The 20,216-nt window shown below is 44.8% G+C and overlaps 1 protein-coding gene across 10 annotated transcripts in view; it reads left to right on the top strand.

Annotated features, from left to right (window-relative positions):
• Positions 1-18,149, top strand: part of mast2 (microtubule associated serine/threonine kinase 2) — a 257,578-nt gene extending 239,429 nt beyond the window's left edge. For all 10 annotated transcript variants that reach the window (XM_041790744.1, XM_041790739.1, XM_041790746.1 and 7 more), the window contains 11 exons: positions 53-162; positions 3,041-3,195; positions 3,459-3,601; positions 4,003-4,182; positions 5,997-6,257; positions 6,368-6,594; positions 7,160-7,282; positions 9,896-10,032; positions 11,010-11,197; positions 11,693-12,246; positions 13,843-18,149. In XM_041790744.1, coding sequence (XP_041646678.1) covers positions 53-162; positions 3,041-3,195; positions 3,459-3,601; positions 4,003-4,182; positions 5,997-6,257; positions 6,368-6,594; positions 7,160-7,282; positions 9,896-10,032; positions 11,010-11,197; positions 11,693-12,246; positions 13,843-15,327 — 3,563 coding nt within the window. In that variant the 3' untranslated portion in view covers positions 15,328-18,149. The remainder of the gene's footprint in view (positions 1-52; positions 163-3,040; positions 3,196-3,458; positions 3,602-4,002; positions 4,183-5,996; positions 6,258-6,367; positions 6,595-7,159; positions 7,283-9,895; positions 10,033-11,009; positions 11,198-11,692; positions 12,247-13,842) is intronic.
• The last annotated feature ends 2,067 nt before the right edge of the window (positions 18,150-20,216 follow it).

The raw sequence follows: 20,216 nt of genomic DNA, 5'->3' as shown, positions 1-20,216 counted from the left end.
AATGTCAGGTAGAATGGCGTCCTATAAACCTGATCTCTGTGCTCCTCCTCAGCCCGCTCTGACCGGTACCACCACGTAGACTCAGAGGAAGAGGACGACACCAACGATGATGAACACGTGGAGCTCAGACAGTTCTCTTCCTGCTCGCCTCGCTTCAGCAAGGTACAGACGCCTAAAACCACAGATCCCTGGCGTCCTAGAGCCGACGGTCTTTCTGAGTCTACATTTAAAGACGTGGTTCTCTAGTAAACAAATTTACGTCTGCTAATGAACACGTCAGTGAGTCTCAGCTCAGTTAAAGCTAACGTGGTTTACAGACGCAGCAGAACGACCAGGCCGCTCATTAAATCATCAGTAAGAGCAAACATGACAGTTAGACGTGAACTCAAATGTTTAAACTCTGATGAAATAACTCTCTGATAAAGGTTGTTTCTGCAGAGAGATCGCTGAGTCAGCGTATGCCATCTTTAACCAAAGATATCAGTGAAAGTTTGTGGATATTTCCTCTCACAGCTCTCCTCTCTATTTATTTAACTCTTCAGTCTCAGAGCTCAGCTGACAGGATGGTAACACTGGAGATCTTTTATATCTAAGTTGGCAAACATCCTGCTGGACATGTTGATCCACACACAGGTGTGTAAGGTGACGTATGTCAGGGACGGGACAGTTTCAGAGATCCTCACGCTCATTTTCATCTAAAACTGATCTTTGTTTAGTCATTCTGGCTCCTGGTTGTCATGCTGTACTCCGCCAGAGGGGGGCAGTAGTGCATCTGAAAACTGTGTTATAGTCATAAAGAAGAAGAAGCACTCGTCTGAAATCTAAATGTATGCGTGATGAAGGCCTTTAACCAGCGTTAATGCTGAATAAACATAATATTCAGGTTTTATTCTCCATAATGTGGATTTATCTGAGCCTTTATTCTGAAAAATAATAAAATCTTATTCAAATAAACACGAGCTCAGCGCTGATAGTTCGCGTGTAATCCCAGCCTGTAATCATAACTCTCTGATTGTTAATGATCCTGTTTATCTATTGATATAAACCAGAAAAATGTATTTTTAAGGATATTCAGACCTAAAGCACATTTATAGCAGTCAGATATATGACTCTATGCTATTCCATATATTTATATTTACTCACTGGAAACAGAAACCCTGAGAGACAGAAATGTACTTTATGTCATGATTAATCTCAGGGTCTCTGTTAATCGTGATTAATCGCACCCTTTTATTGCATTTAAAACTCTTAGTATGTAATATTTGGATCTGTCTGCTGTCTTTGAGGGAACCTGATGGACAGTTTAGACCAGTGGTACTCAACCTGTGGTTCTGGGGCCACATGTGGCTCTATTATGTCTTCATTTGAAATATTATTCCCCAAACGAACTTTTAAAAAGGTAACCTTTGACCTCTGAAATTATCCGTTGGAAGTCACATTAATCAGTTTGTTTCCCACACTTCTACAGTGGCTTTAACTTTCAGCCTTTATTTTTTGTCTCTCCATTGCCCTTATTTACAATTTTTGCCACTTCTCATCATTTTTTGCTGATTTTAGCCCATTTTTGCCATTTTCACCTCTTTTGCCTCTTTTATCCTGTTTTTTTGTGATTTGTATTCCCACTTAAGCTACCTCTTGTCATTTTTTCCCAATTTTTTTGCTGCTTTTTGCCCATTTTAAACACTTTTCACTCATTTTTTTGCCACCTTGTTTGCCGCTCTATGACCATCTTTGCCATCTGTAACACATTAATGTCACTTCTCACCCATTTCTGCCAATTTTCTCTCCATTTTTGTGACTTTTCACCCAGTTTTTGCCATTTATGCCAATATTACCCTGGTCACCCATTTTTAGCCATATTTTTGCATTTTTTTAACCAGCTTTGACCTATTTTTATCACCACTCTAACCCATTTTTTCAACCTCTTAGATCGTGGCTCTTGCAAAGGTATTTTTCAGTAATGAAGTGCTTTGGTTGAGTATCACTGGTTTAGACACAGGCCTGTGTTTAGAGGATTTTATAGATTTTAAAGATTTTTTAGATTTCAGACTAAAGCACAGAAAAAAGAGCGTGTTCTGGATTGTAAAAGTGAGAGAACGGTAATAAAGGAGCCTCTAGTCCGTCCTCTGAGCTGTCTGAGAGGTTTTAAAGGTAGTTGAGACATTAAGGTGCAGTACTGGTCTGTGGCTGCAGGGCGGCGCTGACGCTAAACCAACGATCCTTGAAAGACACAATCAAGCCATTAAACGCAATAAAAAGAAAAGTATGATGACATCATCGTTCTAAAGAAATGAAAGAGTGACATCATCAAAGACAGAGGACGGAATGTTCATGAATCTGGGCTTCATCTTCCATTTCTGGCTGTTGGTAACCGTTGGTAACCGTTGGTAACCGTTGGAAACGTGGTCACCTCAGTCACAGTTCCATCCAACGGTGGCCTTTTTAACAGCTTTTCTCCTTCATGTTGTCAGAAACACACTTTAAAAGGACACGTGTCCTAGAGGCAGTTCTTTAATCAACATTAGAGTTAGAGTGTGGGCTGGGGACCCCCAGTGGCCCCCCCAGGTATTACAGGTCAGTTCCATTAAATGAAAAATATTTCTGAGCTGAAGACACGATTTTAAATGATCTGAAACTCTTTTTTAACATTTTGATGTTTTTAGAACTAAAAATAATGAAACACTCCCAGAAGATTAACTCACAGAGCCGGTGTCACAGTTTAACTGGTGTTGGATTAACTGGTGACCCCTCAGCTTAAAACCAGACATCCTAACATCCTGATTAACAGCTAACGAAACGGTAGCTCTGATAGTCATCAGTAAACAGACCGGCGCCGTTTCTGCTGACTCATAGACATCTAAAATAATAAAAGGCTGAACCCTTTTTCTCTTGTATTGTTGTGTGTTATTTATTCTTTTATTTTATTAATGATTTATTTTTGCATAAATGTGTCTTAAAGGTGCAGAGATAATCAGACTTTGTCTGAACCAGACTAACTTTCCTCCCTGATCTTCCAACATGGCCGCCGTGTCGTTCTCAGGTCTACAGCAGCATGGAGCGCCTGTCTCTACACGAGGAGAAGAGGACGCCGCCTCCGACCAAACGCAGCCTGAGCGAGGAGGGCGGAGACCGCATCGACAGCCTGAGCGGACTGAAGTCCAGAGATCGATCCTGGATGGTGGGCTCTCCTGAGATGTGAGTTTTAATAATGCAAACGTGGACCCCTCTCACATAAAAATCATTTCATAACTGAAGTTTGGGAATATTTTGATGTTTTATATCGGCTTTAAGGCTTTTACAGAGAGAGGAAGACGGCGTTTGAATCCTCAGCTCAGATTTGACTGTTTTCATGCATTTCTGTGATTTTAAATCCTCCTGTATCTGGAGGATGAAATCACGCCATCACGTGTTCTCTGACTTATAAATGTTTTAATGTCCTCTTTATTTTCCCCCTCCAGCCTGAGGAAGCGTCTGTCCGTGTCCGAGTCGTCCCACACGGAGAGCGACTCCAGCCCGCCGCTCACCGTCCGCCGGCGCTGCTGCTCCGCCATCATTGAGATGCCGCGCTTCGCCATCTCATCAGAGGAGGAGGGAGGTCAAGGTGAGACGAAGACGTTAGATTAAACATCAGGAAGAGGACGGACACGGTCAGATAGAGAAGTAGAGGAGAACCAGAGAAGATGAAGAGTTTGACTTATACTTTCTCAAAGTATCAACATCCTGCAGTTATTGAACACTCAGATTTGAAGTTCAACAACAGGAAGAAGTTATTTTCACATCAGGGATGAAACCCTCTGACCTCTCTCTGTTACGCTGAAAATGTGAATGAAGATCACCAGAGCTTCTTTCACATTAGTGTTCATAGAGCTGAGCATGATTGAACAGGAGTTATTTAGATATCCTGGAGGATCTTGAACTGTAGCTGGGTTTATCTTCACATGTAGACATGTCAGGAAACAGATGTGACCCCAGGACTCTGTCTCGGTATCGTTGGTCTTTCAGGTGCTGCTGGAAGTCGTAAGAGCCCCAGTCTGCTGGGTCCTTCTGCAGTCAGGGGCCCCAGGAGCGACGAACTGCCCCTCGCCATCCCAGAGCTCCCGGTGGAGAGAGAGCTGAAGCTGGACGAGTCCCCAACCACGCCGGTGTCCAGCAGCAGCCAGCTGAGCAAGGCCACGCCCACACGTCAGTACTTATACACATCTGAGCTGTACATAACAGTACAGTTCTGTTAAATACGTCTGAAACATGCCTGAATTATTCTGAAGAAACTCTACAGTTCAACATAAAAGGACTAAAACACATCTGAGTTACTGAAAATACAGCAGCTCTTTGAAATACGTCCAAACAAGCCTCAGTTAGACGAGAATCTACAATCCCGGGTCCCTGAAAACCCCGGTGAGGGGCTCCAGGTGTGATCTATTGATCATATCAGTTCAGGTGTTTGATCAGGTATCGGTGCTAGCATCATTTCTAACAGTTCCACCATCTTGGAGCTGAAATGAGTGTCACGCTTTTATTGGGTTCTAATTTTGAAAATATTTCTTAACCTCTTATCGCCCCTTTTTGCCTCTTTTAACCCTTTGTCCTCCCTTTTAACTCTTTGCCTGTATTTCTGCCCATATCTATCAATTTCAACCTTTTTTATTTTCACATTTGAACCCATATGTGCATTTTTAACTCATTTTCATCATCTTTTCTTGCCCCTTTTGCCACTCTTAGCCAGTTTTTTTGCCAATTTACATCCATTTTGTCAACCTTCAACCATCTTTCTCTGCTTTTGCAGTCCATTTTTGCCTCTTTTAACTCTTTTTACCACTTTTAACCAGTTTTTGCCTCTTTTAGGCCTCTTTTACCTTAAATTTTGCAGCGTTTGGACCTTTCCTACCATTATTTTCCTGCCCATTATCCTTCCTTACTCAGTTTGCCTCTTTTTTTTTTACCCCTTTTATTTGACTTAAACCAGTTTTTGCTATTTTTTTCTTTTAACAGTTTTTCCCATAAATTCTCTCTCTCAGTCATCCTGGCGTTTGTGCAGATTGTGCCGTATCTCTTAATCCTAACATTATTTTCCGCTGCTGTAGCTCATTGAGCCCGGACTGATTGATGACATCACCATGAAGGTCATTCTGCTTTGATAGTGTTATGACCCTGGGTCATATTGTTTCTGTTTTACTGCACATGTGCAGCTCTGTGTGTCCTCCCCTGCAGTGTTGAGTGTGTCTCTGTGTGGGTGTGTCTAAGTAATCAGGTGGTGATGCAGGTGGCTGTAGCCGATTGGATGATTGAAGAGGAAGGTGCTGCTGCTGATTGGATCTGACCACTCCCCCAGCCTCTAAATGTCAGCTGCTGCAGTCTGCTCTCCCCTTCACCAGCCACTCCCAAAGAAGCCAGCACTTCTGTGATTTGTGGCTTAGCTTTTGGTGAATTGTAGACTCGAGTATTTAGACTTAGAAATTAGCTTTGGTGACTTGACTTAGATTGTGACTGTTGTAAATTTGTGAATATTTGTGTTAAACTTTAAGCTCTTGGCAGCAGGGAGTAACCACTTTGTTAATTTGTTTGTTACTCTTATTAATTAAATTAAACTGCTGCTTAACTTTGCTTAATTTGTACCTGGCTTCCTTGGGAGTGGGATGCGTGGGGCCACACATCGTGTTATGTCCAGGTTCCCCTAGACTGGGACGTAACAAGAGGTTTATGTTTAGATGAAGGCGTGTTTCACTGCAGTGTGGATAAAGATTCATCTTTATTTCTCTGATCAGAGGTTTTATTCAGCTTAGAAGCAGAATAATTGATCACAGTTTATTTTTATAGCAGGCGGTGGTTTTGCGGGCCCCCGTTAGTCCGGGCCCAGGTCTCGTTAACCCCCCCGTGAGCGGCCCTTCAGGCTTTAATGTCAGCGTCTAATTTAAATTTCCCTCTGATTTCCGTAGATTAACCTGGTAACCTGGTATTAACTGGTATAAAAACTCCTCCTCCTTCCTCTGCTTCTTCAGCGGGCAGCTTGGGTGACGTTCCTGACCGTGGCGTCAGAGGAAATGGCGGTAACGGCGTCTCCGGCGTGGCAGGTAAAGCTCCAGGAGACGGCGACTCTCCGTCCACTCCGAGGGCCATCAGCGACCTGGCGATCCGCCGGGCTCGCCATCGGCTGCTGTCGGGAGACGCGGACAAACACGCGGCCACGCCGAGCTCCCGACCGCTCAACAAGGTCATCAAGTCGGCGTCTGCGACTACGCTGTCGCTCATGATCCCTGCAGGTCAGTCTGGGTCGTGGTCAGGGATTTCAAGATAAAGTTTCCTGTGATTCAGAATAAAAAGTTCGGTTTGATGTTTTTACCTCTGAGACTAACTCACCTCCTCTGGTCAGACCACCACGGAGCCTCCCCATTGGCCAGCCCCATGTCACCTCACTCGCTGTCGTCCAACCCCTCGTCCCGAGACTCCTCCCCGAGCCGAGACCTGTCCCCCGCCGTGACCTGCACCAAGCCCGCCATCGTGATCCACCGAGCGGGAAAAAAGTACGGCTTCACCCTGAGAGCCATCCGGGTCTACATGGGAGACTCTGACATCTACACGGTCCACCACATGGTCTGGGTGAGTCCGCAGGGACCCGGTTTACAGAACCAGAGGGAGCAGGGATTTGTATCTATTCTGCCTCTCAGCCGTGGAAAGCAGGGACCCGGGGTTAGAGCGGTTAGACGGGTAGACCAGTTAGATGGGTTAGACTGGTTAGGCCGGTTAGACCGGGTAGACCGGGTAGACCGGTTAGACAAGTTAGACTTCAATGTGAGGACTTTTATGGACTAAGACTAAAAGACCTAGACTACAGACTCAGACTGGGACTAAGAATAAACGCTTCACTGATATTTAACCCTTTGGTCTCTGATCCCTTAGTGGTCTATGATCCCTCAGTGGTCTCTGATCCCTCAGCGGTCTCTGATCCCTCAGCGGTCTCTGATCCCTCAGTGGTCTATGATCCCTCAGTGGTCTATGATCCCTCAGTGGTCTATGATCCCTCAGTGGTCTATGATCCCTCAGTGGTCTCAGTGGTCCAGGGGGTTTGAGGTGTTCTCACAGCTGACAGCAGGGGGCAGTAAACAACAGCTAAACTTCCTCAGCCCTCTCCTCTTCCTCATCTCTTCCTCTTTCTTTCTTTCAGCACGTGGAGGAGGGCGGTCCCGCCCACGAGGCGGGCCTTAGGGAGGGCGATCTGATCACACACGTGAACGGCGAGCCGGTTCACGGTCTGGTCCACACGGAGGTGGTGGAGCTCATCCTGAAGGTACGGGGAGACTGATGGAGGGGATCTGACCAGACCAGGTCTGATAACGGGGGCGTTTTCATGTTTAGAGACACAGAGGAGCGGGAGAATCCTTGCAGGCGGAGCACGGCCTTTGATTGGTTCTTTTTCTGCCTGTCAGCAAATCTGACGACAGCCTGGCTCTCAAACTGTTTCAGTTTTATTTTGTGAAGTCCTTAAACTTCCTGTTCTGAGAGAAATCTCCATCAGAGACAAAAACAGCGCCATTAGTAGAATCTGAGGATGAACATGAATTTCACTCCTCTGGCCCATTCTGCCATCTTTCCTTCAGGAGTAATAATCAACGTTTTTAATCCAACATGAATTTGACTTTATAACTCAACAGCGTCTAATAAGAATGCTTTTAATCTTAATATGAAAGCTGTATTTAGACCTTCCGCTGCACATTTCCCCTCAGACTGTGCTCCAGCACGCACACGCTCGTTAAACGGACGCCGCTGCAGCGCTGAGGGACGCAGAAACGTTCTAAAAATGGTCAAAACTCCAAACATGAACGTTTAAAAGCGTCTCTTTTCTAACAGCAGGCTGCTTAACCAGAGAAACATCCTCATTATTAACTCTTTAACCTAATAATGCTGTTTCCATGGCAACTCAGGGCTCTTTCACCTCACATCCTGTTACTTTTCAAAATAAAAGCATGATGTAGAGCATAACAAAAAGAAGTACATCACAAGTCTTTAGGAATTACCTTCAAAATAAAACAAACATTTGTAACAGGCTGACAAACAGCTGATTGCTCTTAGGCCAGGGGTGTCCAGACTATGGCCTGGGGGCCAAATGTGGCCCACTTTTGATTGGCCCTCAGAGAATTTTGAACATAAAATAAAATTCTAACATGAAGCTTTTGCTTGACTGTATTGCACTTCTTAGTTTCAGTGCTACCATGCTACCATGCTACCATGCTAATTCTGTAAACAAACATTCTGACAAGAAGAATTCATCGCTGTTTTTATTCATTTGTGACTCCACTAAGACGACACTGTAAATATAAAGTAATGACATTATCTTGATTTATAACTCTCTGATTAATTACCCCACTAAACAGCGCCATCTATAGTGTTCCAGGTGTGTGGCCAAGGCTGACCACGCCCCCTCATATCTGACTGGCCTCCCTAAAACCCTTAAATTGATTGGCTGTTTACCTTGTCAGCCACTAAGCAGCCATGTGAGCACACTCAGTCCCTAAGAATATCTTCATCTATGTTAGACTGCTTCATGATTTTAACACCTTAACCCCCCCAAGTGTTCCCACCACTCTGACATACACTATGGTGCCAAAAGTATTCGCTCACCTGCCTTGACTGGCATATGAACTTCAGTGACATCCCATTCTTAATCCAGAGGGTTTAATCTGACGTGGGTCCACCCTTTGCAGCTAGAACAGCTTCAACTCTTCTGGGAAGGCTTTCCACAAGGTTTAGGAGTGTGTTTATGGGAATTTTTGACCATTCTTCCAGGAGAGAATTAGTGAGGTCTCACACTGATGTTGGACCAGAAGGCCTGGCTCTCAGTCTCCGCTCTAATTCATCCCAAAGGTGTTCTGTGGGGTTGAGGTCAGGACTCTGTGCAGGCCAGTCCAGGTGATCCACACCAAACTCTCTCCTCCATGTCTTTATGGACCTTGCTTTGTGCACTGGTGCACAGTCATGTTGGAACAGGAAGGGGCCATCCCCAAACTGTTCCCACAAAGTTGGGAGCATGGAATTGTCCAGAATCTCTTGGTATGCTGAAGCATTCAGAGTTCCTTTGACTGGAACTAAGGGGCCAAGCCCAGCTCCTGAAGAACAAGCCCACACCATAATCCCTCCTCCACCAAACTTTACACTTGGCCCAGTGCAGTCAGACAAGTACCGTTCTCCTGGCAACCTCCAAACCCAGACTGGTCCATCAGATTGCCAGATGGAGAAGCGTGATTGGTCACTCCAGAGAAGGCATCTCCACTGCTCTAGAGTCCAGTGGCGGCGTGCTTTACACCACTGCATCCCACGCTTTGCATTGCACTTGGTGATGTATGGCTTGGATGCAGCTGTTACCATGGAAACCCATTCATGAAGCTCTCTACCACTGTTCTTCAGCTAATCTGAAGGCCACATGAAGTTTGGAGGTCTGTAGCCATTGGCTCTGCAGAAAGTTGGCGATCTCTGTAGAAACAGTCTGCATGTCTAGGTGATGATTTTATACACCTGTGGACATGGAAGTGACTGGAACACCTGATTTACAGTATTGGATGGGTGAGTCAATACTTTTGGCAATATAGTGTATTTCAGTTTGTGGCCCTCAGTGGAAAAAGTTTGGACACCGCTGATTTAGACAGTAGTTAGTGAAATAAAAGCATGAATAAGAAACCAGCAGGAAGTAAACGCCCATATTTAGCTAACTCTGTAAACAGGAAGTAAACGCCCATATTTAGCCAACTCTGTAAACAGGAAGTAAACGCCCATATTTAGCTAACTCTGTAAACAGGAAGTAAACGCCCATATTTAGCCAACTCTGTAAACAGGAAGTAAACGCCCATATTTAGCCAACTCTGTAAACAGGAAATATTGACCTTGTTTTTTCTCTGTTGTCCACCAGAGCGGCGCCAAAGTCTCCATCTCTGCCACCCCGTTTGAAAACACGTCCATCAAGGTCGGCCCCGCCCGGAAGACGAGCCACAAATCCAAGATGGCGAGACGCAACAAGAAGACCAAGACCAAGGAGGGGCAGGACAGGTGGGACGGGGATTTCAGTCCTGGGTCAGAGTCAGAGCTGCGGGGTCTGCTGTTAATCCTGGACAGTCTGAGAATCCGTGTCTGTGATAATCGTCTACCTGCTGGTTTATCAGAGGGAATAATAATAGTGCAAAACAGCGAGGGCCATCAACTGGCGGCCCGAGGGCCATATCAGGCCCCCCAAAGCCTCCAATCCGGCCCCTTTAGACTGGTTAAATTCAAAGATATGAGGAAGACAAGCTGGTCTAGTATTTGAGATTTCCTTTTACTCTAAATCCCTGCAGCTCTTAGATCCGCTCTAAAACAGCTGAGACTGGTCCGCTTTTATCAGGAAGGGCTCAACATTGATGCATTTTCTAGAAATCCTCCAGTCAGCCATTTTAGCGGGTTCCATGTAGAGTACACGCACACTTTTTAGTCCGTCCTCATGGTCTGAGAATCAAAACCAAAGATCTTTCTGCTGCAAGTTTTTTCCACCAATCGTGGCTCAGCATTAGTGCGATAAACCCAGTGATGGATCACATGACTGCCCTGGAGAGATGAAGCTGAAGTGTGTCAGTCGCCCCCTGGTGGCGTGCTGTAGTATAGAGACTGATCTCAGACACGCTGCAAACATTTGAAAGATAAGAAATAGATTTAAAAGGCAGTAAAATGTTAATGAGACCCAAACAATGGTTTAATCTGAGCTTGTTTGAAAGTCAAGGATGTCAGGATGACGGCGGGTCCTAACGTGAATGTAATCGATGACCCTGGGCCAGAATCACGACAGAGGCATTAATAAGGCCTGAGGATTTTACAGCACTAACGTCTTATTTTCCACAAACCAAAAGTGCTTCCTTTGGTTGAAAATCCAGGTGTTTCTGCAACCGTCTGCCACGGCGTTCCTGTGATCTTAGAGGCCGTTTTCGTAAACCTTTACGGTTGCTCTGACAGCAAGGACCACCCCATTCATGGCGTTCTGTTTGTCCCTCTCTCAGTAAGAAGAGGACGTCTCTGTTCAGGAAGATCACCAAGCAGGCGTCTCTCCTCCACACCAGCCGCAGTCTCTCCTCCCTCAACCGCTCTCTCTCCTCTGGGGAGAGCGGCCCTGGATCGCCCACGCACAACCTGTCACCACGGAGCCCCACGCAGGGATTCAGGTCCACGCCAGACTCCACCCACTCAGGTAAATGACACTCCTTGCCTGTGGTCAAATGGTCATGTGACACTTGAACAGATGTCTGAGCGTTTGATGATGTAACTCACCGACTGAGAAAAAAAAACATTTTCAGTCATAAAGATAAAAGTTTTTATGAGGAATGATTCACCTGTAGAGATCTGGCGTTTAAATCTGGACATCCACAGATCTGAACTATCAGGATATTTAGATTATTAATTATTTATAATGTTGGCAGATGACTGAATGTTAAATTATCACTTTTCTGCTCTTCTAATAATAATTTAGGTTTAATAGAATAAACTTTTATTTTCTGTGAATTTCCTCTGAAAGTCTGGGAGGTGAGGAGACCAGCTGGTGGGGGAGGAATGTTGTCCCATTTTTATCTGATGTAGGATTCTTTCAGCTGACATTCATTAACTCCATCTTTTCTGGAACTGTGTTTTAAAGCGCCGCTCTATGATGGAGAATAGTAATGCTGGTGTTACCTCTGCTCTCTCTCAGTGGGTGGAAACTCGTCTCAGAGCAGCTCTCCCAGCTCCAGCGTCCCGAACTCTCCCGCCTCCTCTGGTCACATCCGGCCCAGCTCCCTTCACGGCCTCGCCCCCAAGCTCCAGCGGCAGTACCGGTCGCCCAGACGAAAGTCAGCCGGGAACATCCCCCTCTCTCCTCTGGCCCGTACGCCTTCACCCACGCCTCAGAGCAGCTCGCCTCAGCGCTCGCCGTCCCCGCTGCCCGGCCACGCTCTGGGACAGTCGGCGGGCGGTCAGTCGTTCCCCGTGAAGCTGCATTCCTCCCCTCCGCTGGTCAGGCAGATCTCTCGGCCCAAGAGCGCCGAGCCTCCTCGCTCGCCGCTCCTCAAGAGGGTGCAGTCGGCGGAGAAACTGGCCTCCTCCCTGTCTAGCTCGCCCTCGTCTCCCTCTGGCGTGGCAGGGGCGGGGGAGAAGAAGCTGGCGGTGGGAGCGGCGGTGGGGAGCAGGAAGCACAGTCTGGACATCTCTCACTCTGATTTCAAGAAGGAGATTCTGCAGAGAGAGCCGAGCCTGCAGAGCCTTCAGGTAGGACTCTAAAACATTCCAATTGGTTGATCAATTATCCAATCAGATCGCTAGAAATCTGCAGCATCATCTCTGAGCTAGGATTTAAAAAATCAGACAAATTTGCTGATCAGATCTCTCTGTGGACGCTTTTAGGAGAAGGACTTGGAGGCGGACTCATCCGGCTACAGATTCTCTGGTTCATTTTCAAATCTGGTCGATTTTTAAATGTTTTATTTGGTGTCTGTAAATGCATTTAGACTCAACCCAGCTCCGCCAAATTGTTGAAAAATACCACAATCTAAGTGGTGAAAGTGGCAAAAACAGCATGAAGTAGCAATAAAAAGTTGGCAAAAATGGTCAAAAAGCAGCAAAAATGGATGAAAATAAGCGAAAATGGGGAGAAAAAGTGGAAGAAGGGTCAGGCAGTAGTAAAACATGGGTGAGAAGTTACAAAAAAACATGAGTTGCAGGTGGTAAAAAAGGTCCAAAGATGGCAAAAACAAGAGCGAAAAGTGACTAAAATGGGCTAAAAGCTGTCTAGACTGGCAAAAATGGACAAAAAGTAGGAAACTAGTAGCATTTAATAGCAAAAAGCTGCTAAATGGGCAAAAAGTGGCAAAAAATGTGAATTAAGGCAAAAAATGGACAATGTTACAAAATAAGTTGAATAAATGGACAAAAAATAGGAAACTAGTGGTAATTAATGGCAAAAGGTAACTTATATAGAAGAAAAGTGGCAAAAAAAACTGTGAAAAGGGGAAAATGGGAATAAAATGACAAAAGAGAAGGCAAAAATGATGGAAAAGGAAACAAGTTGTATTTAATGGCAAAATGGTAGCTTCTTTAGAAGAAAAGTGGAAAAAGATGTTTGAAAAAGAAGGCAAAAATAGGATAAAAGTTTCTAAAGAAGCTGAAAAATGGGCAAAAAATAGGAAACTAGTAGCATTTAATGGCAAAAGGTAGCTTAAATGGGCAACAAAAGGAAAACGTGGCAAAAAGACATGGTAAAAATGGGCAAAAAGTAGGAAAAAAGTGATTTTTGTTAACAAAAGCTAGCTTCAATAGGTGAAAAATGGCAAAAAATAGTAAAAAGGGGCCAAAAGTTTCCCTTTTTTAAGGTTTTCTGGGGAATATTTAAAATTAAAAGCCACATGTTGAGTGTCACTGCTTTAGCCTATAAATCTTTCTTATATTGTCTGCTCTGTGTTTGATAACTGTTGCTGTCTGAGCCAGGACACTGAAAAAGAGAGATTCAAACTTAGCAGGGTGAAAATAGGTTAAAAAGTGGTAAATGTGGGTTATAGGCAGCGATAAATGGGCAGTAAAGTTTTTAAGGGGTTGAAAAGTGGCCAGTAGAGATCAAGAGAGAGTCTTCTTTGAGGTCTGGATGGCGTTTCTAATTCGGAGCCCTTAGACCAAACTTACACATGATCTACTGATAAACATGAACCTGTGTATTCTGGAATTTCAGGCCTGGAAAAGTCTGGAATGTTAATGAAGGTGTGAATGAGAACTCGCCTTTTAGCAGAAACAAAGACATTTATTGTAAATTGTTGAGTTCCTTCATCAGTGTGTTTTGCTGAAACGTGGTTTTCTTCTTCTCTGACCTTTCAGGAGTCGGCCAGTGAGGGTCTGCTGTCCTCAGGGGGCCGCGGCGTGGAGAAGGGCAGCCTGCATAAACACTCCTCCTCATCCAGGAAGTTAGGGCGTCAGGAGGTAGACGGCGGCCTCAGTGGCGTGTCAGGCTCTCTGGGTCTGACCCCGGGGAAGAGCAAGCTGAAGGACAAACTGTCGGCCATCCGGCAGGACCGAGCCGAGAGGAGGGAGTCCCTGCAGAAACAAGACGCCATCCACGAGGTCGATTCATCCGAGGACGAGACAGACGAAGGCTCGGAGGACAGCCAGGACGGACGCAGAGGGACCACCTTCACCCCGCCCCCTCTGCTGAGACCCACCACTGTGAGGACGGGTCCAGGAGGCACGCTGCCCTCACTCTGCCTCTCCCCCGTCACCCCGCACGCCACCTTCACCCACACGGGACCGTCGTCTATCGGCCGGCCCACTCCCTCGCATAGCCTCCCCTCCGTCACGGAAGCCAAGCCTGCTCAGAGCCCGTCATTACCCGGTGTCAAAGACGCTAAATCCTCCTCCACAGAAGGCGGATCAAGGCAAGAGAGGAAGATCCCAGAAGCCAGTAGCTCCACCAAACCCAGTCATGGCCCCCTCCCATTCTCCACGCCGGGCAGTGCGTTCATCTCAGTCAGCAAGGACACGTTCCTCAAACCAACGCCTCCACATGACGCCAAAAGCCTCCAGGGGAAGACTGCACCTTCAGAACCTAGGACGGATGACAAACTTCAAGAAAGAACCACGACCCCTTCCACCACAACCTCTACAAGTACGACAGACTGCAGAACTCCAGGCAGCCAGGACACGCCCCGCACCCCCTGCTCTTCTCCCAGCATTCCTAAGGAAAAGAAGGAGGCTGACAACCGCAGACTCTGCGCCGCTGCTGCAGCAGCTCATCTCTCGGCATCGTCCTTGCCCAGCTCCGGCTGCAGCTCCAGCTCCAGCTCCCCCGTTCCAGCCCCTGAGAGCAGCGTGGACAGAGTGGTTTCTCAGCTTGCGACTGTCGCTAAAAGCGTCCTTGGTCCTGTTAAACTGAGCACGGCTGCAGATAAGAGCCAGAAGAAGCAGGAACAGAGCAAAGCTGGCACTGTGGAAGTCCAAGCATCCAGCCCGGTTTCATTTCCCAAACAGCTTCCTGAGTGCACAACCACACAGAAAACTGAGCATGCATCCTCTTCTACCACTGCGGTCAAACCGTTGAAAGACTTTACGGCCCATCCATCGTCCTCTAAAGACGTCCGGGAGCGGCCCACATCGGCGTCCGGAGATAAAGAGAGCTCGGCCAAGTCGGCTCCTTCACAGCGGTTAGGGGCGGCAGCCGCCAAGCCCGCCTCAAACGCAACCCCCGGCTCATCTGCTTCATCTGAGCAACAGCGAAAGAAACCCGAACCCCAAACCACAACTGCCACCGCCGCCGCCGCGGAGTCCGCCACCTCGCAACAAGACAAAGCAAGCGGCAAGAAGACGTAGCAGCAAAGAAAGACCAGAACAAAAATGTACAGATGACATTAAAGTCACACAAACTGCATGTCTGGAAGAAAACCACGGCACTAATCAGAGTCTGACTCGTAACGACGAAGAGGAAGACGAAGAGCGGGCGGGGGGCGTGTCATTCCAGCAGTTCTGTGCCCTTATTTCATGTGTGGTGTTCTCACTCTTTTCTTCCTGCTTTCAAACAAAAAGGCACGAGGAGATTGTGTTCCTTTCTTTCTTAGGCCACATTTACACGAGAACGATCCAATCAGAACAGTCGCTGTAGTCAAAGTTCAACCTACTGCAGAACATGAATACGAGAAAACGCTGGAGATGGGAGCAAGGATGGAATGTTTTATAAAGGATGACATCAAAGACAGAGGACAGAATGTTGGTGAAGCCAGGGTGTTGGGGGCTTTTTTCCCTCTGTTATTGCCGTACGGTCGACCATAGTTTGTAACTTTTATGAAAGCGGGTGAACTGCCGAGAAACCCTGACTTCTATCAACCAATCTTTAATCGTTGCTAGCATTAGTAGAATTTCAGGACACTTTACAAAGAGGGTTGGTCTAGACCGTACCCGTCTGGTAAAGGAGCCAAACCGTCACCGTTTTCATTATTGTTATCGTGTAAATGTGGCCTTTCTCTGCAAAAATGTACGGGGCTGGAAATAAAAAGCAAAGTGGTGCATGTATCTTTAATTTCACACATATTGCAGATGAATTTTCCCTTCATAATCAGCAGACAGATCAGGATGTGCCTTACTGAATGAGCCCTCTCTTTGTCCGACGATGCCCCCCCAAAAAAATTACAATAGAACTGACTCTGCTCCAGGCATGGACAGATTTCAGCCTCCTCTGGCTGTTTAGATATTACAGTTCAACAGCGCTGACTGTCCCTGCAGCGTTACAAACACCCTTCCTGCTTAGAGCCGACTGTAGAGAGGGATATTTGTAGACTGCTTCAGGCAGAAATTTGAACTATCTGAGAATTTCAGACACTGATGAATCGGCCCGACGCAATCCTCCCAGAAGGCTGATCACACAAGTTTGAATACCATATCAAGTCACGTTGACCAGGTGCACTGCTTGGTCTGTATCTTACCTGTTCTGAATGCTAGCTAGCTAGCTAGCTAAGTGTTTGTTTTTCCATCATTAGCTCCAGTTTGGGTCTGGTTTCAGATCGGGAAATATCCCAATGGCCTGAGCTACAGAAGCAAGCAAAAGTTTTTGGTTTTCGTTGCCCAGCTTTTCTAGCAATGACGCTTCATAAGCATCGCCTCCCTCTGCTTTGAGTTCATATTCCGTACATTTCCATGTATTTGTGCCATTAACGCTGGTCTAGCTCATTCAGATGTGTTTGAAAAGAGATTTAAAAATAGAAAATTTTAAAATGTGACTGGTTCTGTTGGTTTAGAGATAATCCAAACCCAAAACGAGCAGTGTGAGCATGGCGAACGATCAGTCCAGGACGTCTAAATGTGTTTAAAATCCTGCCGACAACGCCACTTCCTGTTGTGTACCGTTATACTCCTTAGTGCAGGATTAGCTACGTGTTTAATGTTTCCGCCAATTCTATCACCATTTCTGAATTCTTACGCTCCTATTTAGCATCACTATTTAGTTTTATAGAAACATGATTTAATTTGCTGCCAGAACCCCGTTCACTGTACCCATACTAGACTAAAAAGGAGGGTTTATAACCCGCTCTGTCAGACCACTATCTTTTTATTTCCGCCCCATCGGCCGCTGAAGGCTGCTTGGGTTTTTTTTTTTTTGTATCTGGACCAAGTTGCTGTGTTTTGTTGCCTCTAATCCTGTAAAGTTGTCTGACTTTACTTTGTGTATGTGAGGGAGCGAGTGTGTGTTCGTTTGTGCATGGTTATCTTTGTACATATCTAAGAATATTTAAAGTTCTGTTGTGCATCTGTTTTATACCTGAGTGTGTTTGCGTGCGTGTATTTTAGGGGGACTCGGGCACTCGTACATGTCGGATCAGGCTTTGCACAAAGCATGGAGATGAGAAAATCCCTGGAATGAAATCTGATGGAGGTGTTTGACTGGTGTTGGCTTTGGGCTCAGCTCTGTCGCTTCAGTAGAAAAACTACCACATTAGTGAGCCTTTAGAGGGGAATTCACGCTTCACACGGTTTCACCAGAAAATCCAGAATTTTGTTGCAATGCTCAGAAAGAAAAGAGGGAAAGAGACGGCATCATGTTTGGACAAGCACGGACAGATTCACGAGCACAGAGCACGTTTGAAACAGTCATTCAACCAATCAACGTAATCTCCAGGTCTACGAATGATTCCCAGCTCACAGATGTAGATTTCCTAGAGCTGGGTTTAGATTTGTCCAAGACAGCCTTCCATTACTACGACTCTGAAGTTCTCGGGGCAAGTCCACATGAAGAACAGTGTTTTTCAAAGAGGGTTTCCCTCCACAGCTTTCAAAAATATTCACATTCTCTGTCTTCAAAAATATCTTTGTCCACCTAAAGATTCAAAAGCCCAAACAGGGCCTTTAAAGGCATGCCAAAGCATGACATCATCATCAAAGGCAGGGATGGAATGTTTTATCAACTCTAGAGGATGATGTCATCATCAAAGGCTAGAACAGAATGTTTGAAAAACGGTAAAGCATGACATCATCATCAAAGGAGGTGATGGAATGTTTTATCAACTCTCAAGGATGGTGTCATCTTCAAAGGCAGGGATGGAATGTTTGATCAACTCTCGAGGATGACGTCATCTTTAAAAGGAACAGATGGAATGTTGGTGAAGCTAGGGTGTTGGGGGCTTTTTCTACCTCTATTTTTCCAGATCATCAGCCACAGTAGGCAACTTCTGGGACAGTGGGTGTAACTGGCGAGAAGCGAGGGCTTCTCGCCAGTTACACCCACTGTCCCAGAAGTTGCCAACCACGGATAGTTGAAGAAAGTCTCTTAAAAAGAACTGTCCCCTTGTTTGAAGGGAAATTTGAAGGTTTTAAACATTAAAAAGACCACTGAGAGCTGAAATCTGAAAAATAAAAACCCTGTGCTGATGATGCTGTCCGTGTTTGCCACCAAAAATCAAACTATTAGAGTGATTGAAAAGTCCTTTCATCAGTTTTGTCCCTAACGAGCTCCCGTACTCTCTGACTCTGAGCATGTGCAGAAAGCAGTGGTGTGTTGAGGCACATGGACGATGTAGGTGTTACTCTGGGTATGACGAGGTACGAGCGTGTGCGGTCCATCTAAGCGAGGCGGTAACATTTCCCTGCCCTGTGTTTGGTGTTTGTCTCTAAAAGGTGAGGAAGAGGAGGAGGAAGAGTCACTGTTAAAGCCTGTAAGAGAGAAAAAAACATTGCTAGAGTAAAACCAGTGCAATATCTTTTTATTTTTTATTGTGGTAAAAGCATGTTGTTGTCGATCTTACCTTACAACAATAATAAAGTTTTTTTTTATGTACGCTCTGCTTCCTGCTGACTCGTTTTTTTCCCGCTTTGAGACATCAGCTCCTTTTATGGGACCATCATGCTTTTTACATTAAGACGGCCTGTTTTACAGCAATATTTCTGTAGCACACATACAGGCAAACATTAAATGATGAATGGAGCCTCAGACTGCTACTACTCTGCAAAAACAAGCCCCACAAAAATGTCTACATGGGAGCCTTAAAGACAGTTTTGATTGTTATGTCTGGGTTTCTGCAGCAATTTCACCCGTAAGATTAATCCTGCTTCATATTTCAATATTAGGCTCATATGTGCAGCACCTGGTTTCTATGAACACAACATCAGTGGTGTCCAAACTGTGGTGCCTGGTCCATTTTCAGACGGCCTGCAACAAGATCAAGAAGTAAAATAAAAGTAACATCTTCAAAGGCAAGGATGGAATGTTTTCTTACATTTTAAGGATGACATCATCTTTAAGGGTAAGAATGGAATGCTTTATTAATTTTAAAGTATGTCATCATCTTCAAAGGCAAAGATGGAATGTTTTGTTCACTTTAAAATATGGCATCATCTTAAAGGGTAAGAATGGAATGCTTCATTAATTTTAAAGTATGACATCATCTTCAAAGGCAAAGATGGAATGTTTTGTTCACTTTAAAATATGACATCATCTTCAAAGGCAAAGATGGAATGTTTTGTTCACTTTAAAATATGACATCATCTTCAAAGGCAAAGATGGAATGTTTTGTTCACTTTAAAATATGGCATCATCTTTAAGGGTAAGAATGGAATGCTTCATTAATTTTAAAGTATGACATCATCTTCAAAGGCAAAAATGGAATGTTTTGTTCACTTTAAAATATGACATCATCTTCAAAGGCAAAGATGGAATGTTTTATTAATTTTAAAATATGACATCATCGTCAAAGGCAAAGATGGAAGTTTTGTTAACTTTAAAATATGACATCATCTTCAAAGGCAAAGATGGAATGTTTTGTTAATTTTAAAATATGACATCATCGTCAAAGGCAAAGATGGAATGTTTTGTTAACTTTAAAATATGACATCATCTTCAAAGGCAAAGATGGAATGTTTTGTTAACTTTAAAATATGGCATCATCTTTAAAGGCAAAGATGGAATGTTTTGTTAATTTTAAAATATGACATCATCTTTAAGGGTAAGAATGGAATGCTTCATTAATTTTAAAGTATGACATCATCTTCAAAGGCAAAGATGGAATGTTTTGTTCACTTTAAAATATGGCATCATCTTCAAAGGCAAAGATGGAATGTTTTGTTAATTTTAAAATATGACATCATCGTCAAAGGCAAAGATGGAAGTTTTGTTAACTTTAAAATATGACATCATCTTCAAAGGCAAAGATGGAATGTTTTGTTAACTTTAAAATATGACATCGTCAAAGGCAAAGATGGAATGTTTTGTTAACTTT

This window comes from Cheilinus undulatus, linkage group 7 (genome assembly GCF_018320785.1).
Source record: "Cheilinus undulatus linkage group 7, ASM1832078v1, whole genome shotgun sequence".
Taxonomy (NCBI): Eukaryota; Metazoa; Chordata; class Actinopteri; order Labriformes; family Labridae; genus Cheilinus; species Cheilinus undulatus.
The sequence above is the reverse complement of the archived record's forward strand: the minus strand, read 5'-3'. Positions and strand labels throughout refer to the sequence as shown.